The sequence below is a fragment of the Camelina sativa genome, chromosome 15, assembly GCF_030686135.1.
Source record: "Camelina sativa cultivar CO46 ecotype springtype chromosome 15, ASM3068613v1".
Lineage (NCBI taxonomy): Eukaryota > Viridiplantae > Streptophyta > Magnoliopsida > Brassicales > Brassicaceae > Camelina > Camelina sativa.
This window is the reverse complement of record NC_141894.1, coordinates 28,001,734-28,011,298: the sequence shown is the minus strand read 5'-3', so window position 1 is coordinate 28,011,298 and position 9,565 is coordinate 28,001,734. Positions and strand designations below refer to the sequence as shown.

At 43.6% G+C, this 9,565-nt stretch overlaps 1 protein-coding gene and 1 pseudogene across 1 annotated transcript; both read left to right on the top strand.

Moving 5' to 3' along the window:
• Positions 1 to 236: 236 nt before the first annotated feature.
• LOC147927226 (uncharacterized) lies at positions 237 to 1,206 on the top strand (annotated as a pseudogene).
• Positions 1,207 to 1,210: 4 nt separating this feature from the next.
• Positions 1,211 to 2,780, top strand: LOC109129260 (uncharacterized). The gene is made up of 5 exons (XM_087487362.1): positions 1,211 to 1,434; positions 1,516 to 1,620; positions 1,719 to 1,875; positions 1,962 to 2,352; positions 2,452 to 2,780. The coding sequence occupies exons 1-5, from the start codon at positions 1,211 to 1,213 to the stop codon at positions 2,778 to 2,780; spliced, it is 1,206 nt and encodes a 401-aa protein (XP_087343488.1).
• Positions 2,781 to 9,565: the final 6,785 nt, after the last annotated feature.

The following is a 9,565-nucleotide window of genomic DNA, read 5'->3' as shown; positions in this document are numbered from 1 at the left end:
TATAGATAACTGTATGCTCTTTTGGAAAGATGATGAGAAGTTGGAGCATTGCAAGTTCTGCGGCAAACCAAGGTATAAGGCTAGTGAAAGAAGAACAAGAATACCGTTCAGTAAGATGTGGTATTTACCGATTGCGGAAAGGCTGAAGAGAATGTACCAATCTAAGAAGACTGCAGCTTTTATGAGATGGCACGCTGAGCACAGCTCTGAGGAGGGATTAATGTGTAATCCTTCAGATGCGGCTGAGTGGAAGAGTTTTCAGCAATTGCATCCCTCATTTGCAGCAGAACCGCGCAATGTTTATCTTGGATTATGTACAGATGGTTTCAATCCTTTTTGGATGTCGAAACACCATTCGTTATGGCCAGTGATATTGACTCCATACATCTTGCCTCCTAGGATGTGCATGAACACAGAGTATTTGTTTCTGACGATTTTGAGTTCAGGAACGAATCATCCACGAGCTAGTCTTGACTTTTTTCTCCAACCATTGGTCGATGAGTTAACAGAGTTATGGTATAATGGAGTGGAGGCATATGATGTGTCCTTAGATCCAAATTCAACCTTAAAGCTGTCCTTTTGTGGACTATCAGTGATTTCCCCGCATATGGGATGTTGTTAGGATGGACAACACACGGAAGATTAGCTTGCCTAATTTGTATGGACGATACAAATGCATTTCAATTGCCAGCTGGTAGGAAGACATGTTGGTTTGATTGCCACAGGAGATTTCTTCCTACTAATCATCCAATGCAAAAGGATAAAAAACACTTTCTCAAAGGCAAACACGCAGTGAACGACTATCCACCACAATATTTGACGGGTGAACAGGTCTTACATGAGCGTATAAGAAATGCCGAGCCGCCAAAAACTTCTGACTGCGGAGGAAATGGGCATGAAAATAAAGTGGATGGTTATGGAAGTTGGCGTAATAGGCACAAAGAAAGCATCTTGTGGAAGCTCTCGTATTGGACCGATCTTAACTTACGACAAAATCTTGATGTGATGCATATTGAGAAAAATATTCTCGATAATCTCATGTACACGGTTATGAATGTGAAAGACTAATCAAAAGACAATGTGAGGTCCCGCTTGGATGTTGCAAGATTTTGTGATCGAAGTCAATTGCATGTTGATGCTGGTGGGAGAGCTCCTTTTCCTATTTGGAGATTGAGTGCGAAAGGGAAAAAAGCCTTCGTTCTTTGATGTCATGGAGCACCTTCCTGTACACCTACCATACGAAGCCGAACTTGGTGGTCCAGTCCAGTATAGGTGGATGTATCCCTTCGAAAGGTTTTTCAAACGCTTGAAAGGGAAGGCGAAGAACAAAAGATATCCAGCGGGATCAATCGTTCAATCATATATTAATGATGAGATATCATACTTCTCAGAACACTACTTTGCTTCAACCATTTCTACAGCTAGTAGAAGGTGGTATTTCATACTTACATTATAATATATAATGGTCTTTTAAATTAACATGTAAGGCTAATTAAAGTTTTAAATATTTTTCAGGTCATTGCGATATGATGCGGGTGAGGTTCCTGTATATCTAGTACCCGTACCAGATATATTCACTCAAGTCAGTCGTCCTAGTGGCCAAGTTACCGAGTTTTGGCTGTCTGATAAAGATAAAAAATGCGCACATGCATTTGTATTACGGAATTGTGATTACTTTCGTCCTCTAGAGAGGTATATGTTTCAAATTATTTTTCTAGCAATTTCTCTTCAATATATTTATGGATTAATTGTCTTCTATATGTTGGGAAAAACAGTGTGTTGGACGATCAAATTCGGTATGAATATCCAGAACTCACTGATGATGAAGTCACATCGAAAAGAGATGAAGATTTTAGCGATTGGGTTTGCCAATATGTAAGTATATGTAACTAATTTAATATAAAAAAAATATTTTATTGAATGGGTTCACTTCCGACAATTTATATTTATTTCTTATGTAGGTGTCTACAATGAAACATATCCAAAGTTTTCCTCCATGGGTTCATGAATTGGTTGATGGTCGAGAAAACAAAGTCAAGTCGTGGCCCATGTATTTTACCAGAGGTTACATGTTTCACACTCGTGAACACGGGCAGACGAAAAAGACAATGAATTATGGGGTATGTGTCCGAGGGCAAAATTATTCTGAAGCATCTATGGAGGATGATTTTTTTGGGACCATTGAAAACATAATCGAGCTCGAGTATCCTGGCATTATTAACCTAAAGATAACACTTTTCTACTTTGACTGGTTTGACCCAACGGTTGGCAAAGGTATCCGCATGACAAATGGAGGCATCGTAGACGTGCTTCCGTCTAGAAAATACCGAAATTACGAACCGTTTATTTTAGGTTAAGTTTCTTTTCACTAAATATTTTAACTAATTTACCTACATAGGTATATATATAATTAAATAAATATTAATTTAATATGTTCCGTTTTTTATATAGGTTCTCAAGCTGATCAAGTGTGTTATCTGTCATATCCATACACTAAACGACCTCGCAAATCGTGGCTTACAGTGTGCAAAGTTAATCTGAGGAATGTTGTTCAAGGGAAGTTTAACGATGATGATTTGGTTATATTGCAACAAACTGTTATTGAGGTAACTCCGACTTTGGTTGAAGAAATCATCATTGAGAGTTTAGTCGATGAGAGTCATCAAGATGAACCAATCGATTTTGAGATAGAAGATGGTGAAGGAGAAGACGAATTTCAATGTAACTTGTCAACATCCGAAGATGAAGATGAAGATGAAGAACTTGCATATGAAGACTAAATGTGCATCTGATTTGTAAAATATTGTCTCTATGTTAAAATCAAATAAACTTCTTTCCATTATAGTAAAACTTAATAGCTTGATTAATCTGGCAATTTGCAAGAAAAATTAGTATCTTAAAGTAAAATATAGTCACAAAAGAGTCGCACATTAGCGTCCGTTTAGTAACTAAACAATATAGCAACGTTTTGCTTTGCAGCCGTATTGCAACGAATAAGCGACTAACACCTGAATTAGCAACGTTTGTCGACTCTTTTCCCACTCTTGTTATTTTTGGGAATTAAATTTCATTTTTGAGATGTATGTACATCCTTAGATATACATTTATACTTGTATTTGACTGATTTTAGTAACTAAAACTTTTTTAAGGTCATAAATTTCAATGTTAACAATGAATACATGCATATGTTCCAAAGCCATCTTTGTAAAAACATGTCACCATGGAAGAATGTGACATCCGTGAACCAGAATCCCGGTTTGGGAGTTGCATCGGTCGATGCAAATTTTGCATCGGTCGATGCAAGGTTGTTTCTCTGCGTATTGACTTAAGTCAAACGCTGCGTTTTGGGTGAAGGAAAAACCCTTAACGCGAGTTTTGCCTCATTTGTGGTTTGTGGCCGTTTTTGAGAGAAACGAAAAGAGAGAAAAAAGTTATTGAGAGTTCTTGGTGATTTCTGGAGATTTGTGGCGTTTCTTGGTGAGATCTGTAGCTGGGATCGTTGTAGGAGCTTCCTAGGAGCTTGTTCTTGTTGTTAGAGGTTCAGATTCTTCTGTGGCAAAGGTAAGTGAGAGACCATGGCCTATCTAAGCTAGAGATCTGTCTGATTTGCTTGTTATGTGTTGTTAGGCTGGTTAGATTGTTATTTGGGACGTTAGGAAGCTTTCTTGTGGCTTAGGATCGTGTTTCGTGGTTGCAGGAACGAAGATCCGGCGAGAAGCTTCGGAGGAAAACGATGCTCGGCATTGCATCGGTCGATGCACTTTGTGCGTCGGTCGATGCAGATGCGAGGATGGCGCGTAAACTCTAGGGTTTTCGTGGTATGTCGAGCATGCGTCGGTCGATGCATATCTTGCATCGGTCGATGCATGTTAACCTTGCATCGGTCGACGCAACCTCCATCTGGTGTCGGTCGATGTATTTTGGTATCGGTCGATGCAGAGTCCTTGTTTGTTATTGTTGATTGTTGAATGTTGTTTGATGGTTAGAGATGTCTCTATGCTTGTGTGTATAGCCCAGTAGATGGGAGGATTGCCTTACTGAGTGTTTATAAAATACTCATGCATTGCAATATGTGTTTGTGGTGCAGGTAAAGGCAAAGTGTGATCGTGGAATCCAGGCAATGAAGAGGAGGATGTTCTAGGGACTCGGTTTGATGTTGTCTGGCTTTCTAGGTTGCTAGAGTTGAATCATTAGAACATTGCTAGGTTGATGGTTCTATGATTTCTGCCATTTGATTATTGGATATTGTTGATGTTATGATTATTGGTTATTAATGGATTATTATTTGGATATTGATTGGTATTGGTTATTCCGCTGTTGGTTGTGATTGTGGTTAGGTGGCTAGTGGATATGGGACCACTAGTTGTAGTTTATTTATTATATTATATTATTGTTTATTATTTATTATTTTTTTAAAAAAAGGTCGGTCGTTTCATTTTGGTATCAGAGCCCTTACGGTTCTAGGTTTGGGTTCGCTAGGTTTCTGTTGTGATGTTTTGGATTGCATGCTTTGATTGATTATGTGAGTTAGTCAAGTGTGTGTGTGAAACAACCCTTCCCGTTTTTTTTTTTTTTTTTTTACCTTAATTACTAGTGGTCCCATACCCATTAACATCCTAACAACAATCAATAACCGCGGATAACCAAATAAAACAATTCCATTAATCCAATAAAATTCCAACATAAATAATCCAATAACCAATAACACCAAAATCCAAACAAGGAAATAACCGAAAGCTAACATCCTACAATGTTCCAATGACTTAGCAACCTAACAACAACTAGACCACAATCAATCAAGCCTCTAGAACATCCTCCTCCTCATCGCCTTTGATTCCCCGATCACACTTTTCCATTACCTGCACATCACAAACAACAATTGAGATGCGTAAGTATTATCATAAATACTTAGTGAGGCCGTCCTCCCATCTACTAGGTTATACACACAAGCATATGAGACCCTCAAGTTATGCAAGCAAACAAAACACAAGCAATACATTAAACCAGGAAAACAAGTCTCGGTTGAGACTAGTGTCGACCGATGCCACCAGAAAGTGTCGACCGATGCTGAACCAAAAGGTGTCGACCGATGCCACAAGAAAGTGTCGACCGATGCTGAACCAAAAGTGTCGACCGATGCTCGAATGGTATCGATCGATGCCATATCTGCAGACGCGAACTGCGCGAACACGAACGATGAATCCCGATTCCAAACCATCCCGAATCCGTTCCAAACTCACCCAATTACCTCAGAAATCACTGGGAATCACAAAAGCAACGAACCCAAGCAACAAAACAACACAAACAGCAAAGAAAACACACAAACAAGAGAGATCTCATGCTTAGATCAACCATGGTCAAGCACTCACCTCAAGAACAGGAAGATTGGATTGAGAAACGTGGAAAACAACACCTCCAGAAGCTCCCCCTTCGTTTCCAGCAACAACTAACCCTCCTACAGCCTCAGATCTCTCCAAAAACTCCAAGAACAAGCCCAGAAAGTCACAAAACGTTTCTGTCTCTTTTCTCTCTTTCTTTCACTAAGCGGCGACCAAATAACCTCCCAAAAACCCTTAAACTCGTCCTTAGACGCTTATAACACGATTTAGGGATTTAATTGAACCAAACCGAACCAATTCGGCAATTAATCAAACCGGCCGAACCCAAAAATTAGTGGTGTCGATCGATGCCACTAGGGTGTCGATCGACACTCCTTTCAAAATCACAAAATCCGGTTCGCGGATGTTACAATTCTCCCCCACCAATATGGATTCGTCCCCGAATCCCGCAATACCGTCCAACTGCCAAGGACCTCCGTGCCACCATCAGCACGGCCCGCACGTCCCCAGACCGGACTAAACACCATCAGCCAAGGTTTCCCGTGCCACTGTCGCAACAGCCCGCACACCTCCGACTGACCCTCGAGGTCTCCCTCTAGCCAATATACTCGCATCATAAACACTGTTTGCTCACAACTCAGTGCTTCCCCCGTCTGTGGTCGCAACCAACGAATCATGCCGGCTCGCTAACAGGCCAACCGCCTTAAGCTACGGCATCCAGGAAGTCACTCACACACACTCCCCCCGCTCTCGGGTCGCAACCCTCGAGACATACCGGCTCACTGCCGAGCCTCGGCTCACAGCTACGGTATCCAGGGAGCCTCACATATCCCGCTCTTGGGTCGTCACCCTCAAGCGCGCTCTCGGATCGTCATCCGAAGCAACATACCACTCCCACTCTCTGGCCACAAAGTCCATCGAGCTATCGGTATCACGTGAGTTGGGCCCGCACGGCCTTGAGCAAAACAAATACTGATGCCAACGAGTATCTCCCGGCTAGATCTACCTCAACATTTCCACAAAACTTTCCCTTTTTAGGAACTTTCTATTTATGGAAACCTTCCTTTTGTGGAAACTTTCTATTTATGGAAACTTTCCAAAAATAGAAACCCGAGCTATTTCTCTTTTCCCATGACAACAACAGTCAAACATAAAGAAAAATACTCATCTTATTAATCTCAAAAATGTTATCATTACAATCTCAACGAAATTACATCAGAAAAAGCAAAAATACAACAACCAGAGCCATCAACCCGCATCCCGAGCACCACATCGTCTTGATACCTAGTCGCACAACCAACCACCCCTAAGCGACCAAATATCAAGAGAGATGGGCTGGAATACTCCGTACCCGCTCCAGCCACGGACTACAACTCGGACCCGGCTAGACAAGCTCAAGTCGCGGTCTGCTTCTCAAACCACTTCTTAAACCTTGCCTTCATCCTCGCCTCGGGCTCCCAAGTCTGCTCCTCTACTCCGTCACAGTCCCACAGGACTCTCATCAAAGGAATCTTCTTCTTCCGAAGTTCCTTGACTCTCCTCTCAAGCACCCTCACTGGTCTCGCCTCTAAAGTCATGTTAGGCTGAAGATCCTCAGGAATCTTAGCCAACAACTGATCACCCTCGTGAAGACACTTCCTCAGCATCGACACATGAAATACCTTGTGGAATGCACGCATAACCTCAGGCAACTCCAACCGGTATGCCACTGGTCCCACCCGCTCAACCACTCTGAACGGTCCCATGTACCTCGGACTCAACTTAGTCTCTATCAATGACCTGTTCGGACCCCACAACATGGCCATCTTGAGGTACACTCTATCACCAACCTGAAACTCAAGATCCTTTCTCCTCTTATCAGCATAGCTCTTCTGCCGATCCTGAGCCTCCTTCATGTTCAGCCTCAAAACCCGAATCTTCTCCGAGATCTCCTGAACAAAATCTGCACCAAATATGCTCCTCTCCCCCACCTGAGTCCAACATAATGGTGTACGACACGGCCTCCCATACAGGGCCTCATAAGGAGCCATCCCAATACTAGCCTGGTAGCTGTTGTTAAAAGCAAACTCCACCAAGCTCCAGTGATCTGCCCAATGACCACCCCAATCCAGCACACACATCATCAATAAATCCTCCAAAATCTGGATCGTCCTCTCTGACTGACCGTCAGTCTGAGGATGATAGGCTGTACTCATATGCACCTTCGTGCCCATCTCCGCCTGAAATGCCTTCCAGAACACCGAGGTGAACTTGGAATCTCTATCTGACACAATACTAGCAGGCACACCGTGCAATCTGACTATCTCCCTCACGTACTTCTTGGCCAAAACCGCTGCTCCATCAGTTTTCTTGATGGCCAGAAAATGCGCAGACTTAGTCAAACGGTCCACAATGACCCAAATAGCGTCAAACGTCCTCGACACAGGCAAACCTACCACGAAGTCCATCGTGATCAAATCCCACTTCCACTCTGGAATGGGTAAACTCTGTAATAAACCACCAGGAACCTGATGCTCCGCCTTCACCAGCTGGCAAGTATCACACTTCGCCACCCAGTCAGCTACGTCCTTCTTCATCCTGACCCAGTGATAATACCGCTTGAGGTCACGGTACATCTTGGTCGCTCCTGGATGAATAGAGAACTTGCTCGAATGAGCCTGTCTCAGTATCTCCTGTCTCAAATCCTCACCCTTGGGCACACAGATCCGACCATGCACCAGGATAGTACCATTAGCAGAAACCTGATACTCTGCACCCGCAGCCTTAGAGGCATTCACCAGCCCCTCATCGCTCTCCTGAGCTAACCTCACTCTACTCAACAAATCCGCTCTATCAGCTGCCTCCAAACCCAAAGGTTCCTGTGAGATAGCACACAAACTCAATGCACTAATCTCACCTACCAACACCTCCATATCCTGCTCCTGAGCCGAAGCCACCCGCTTCCGACTCAAGGCATCTGCAACCAGATTAGCTTTACCAGGATGGTAAGCTATGTCCAAATCATAATCCGCTACTAACTCCATCCAACGCCTCTGCCTCAAATTCAGCTCAGGCTGAGTAAAAATGTACTTCAGACTCTTGTGATCTGTAAATACCTGTACCTTCCCACCATACAGATAGGATCTCCAAATCTTAAGAGCAAAGATCACTGCTGCCATCTCCAAATCATGAGTAGGATAATTAGCTTCATGCTTCCGCAACTGCCGCGAAGCATAAGCTGTAACCTTCCCCTGCTGCATAAGTACACAACCCAACCCCACTCCAGAAGCATCTGTATACACAACATAAGGCTCGTCCTGCTCAGGCAGTGCTAACACCGGCGTGGTAGTCAACATCTGCTTGAGACTTGCAAAACTTGCCTCACACTCTTGTGACCACACAAACGGGACATCCTTCCCTGTAAGCTTAGTCATCGGCTGAACCTGCTAACCCCAGGAAACTCCGAATCTCAGTAGCACTCTGCGGCCTCGGCCACTCCCTGATGGACTGAATCTTCTCTGGATCCACTGAAACTTCCTCAGCTGAAACAATATGACCCAAGAACCCCATCTCACGCTGCCAGAAACTGCACTTACTCAGCTTAGCAAACAACTTCTGCTCCCGCAGCTTCTCCAAAACTGCTCTCAAATGTATTGCATGCTCCTCAGGACTCTTAGAATATACCAGGATGTCGTCGATGAAAATGATGACTGACACGTCCAGAAACTCCTAGAACACGCTGTTCATCAATCTCATAAACGCAGCTGGCGCGTCTGTCAACCCAAACGGCATCACCACAAACTCATAGTGTCCATATCTCGTCCTGAAGGCTGTCTTCCTCACATCTGCCTCATGTATAGGAATCTGATGATAACCTGAAGCCAAGTCGATCTTGGAGAACCAAGTAGCACCCCTCAACTGATCCAACAACTCATCAATCCTCGGGAGAGGGTACTTGTTCTTCACAGTAACTCGGTTCAAACCCCGATAGTCAATACACAACCGAAAACTCCCATCCTTCTTCTTAACAAACAACACCGGAGCTCCCCACGGTGAACAACTAGGACGGATAAAACCCTTGCCCAACAAATCCTCCAGCTGCTTCTTCAGCTCTGCCATCTCTGCTGGAGCCATCCTGTAAGGAGCCTTGGATAACGGCATCGTCCCTGGTTCCAGCTCAATAGTAAAAGGATCCGACCAAGATGGTGGTAATCCCTGCAATGACTGGAACACATCCTCAAAGTCCT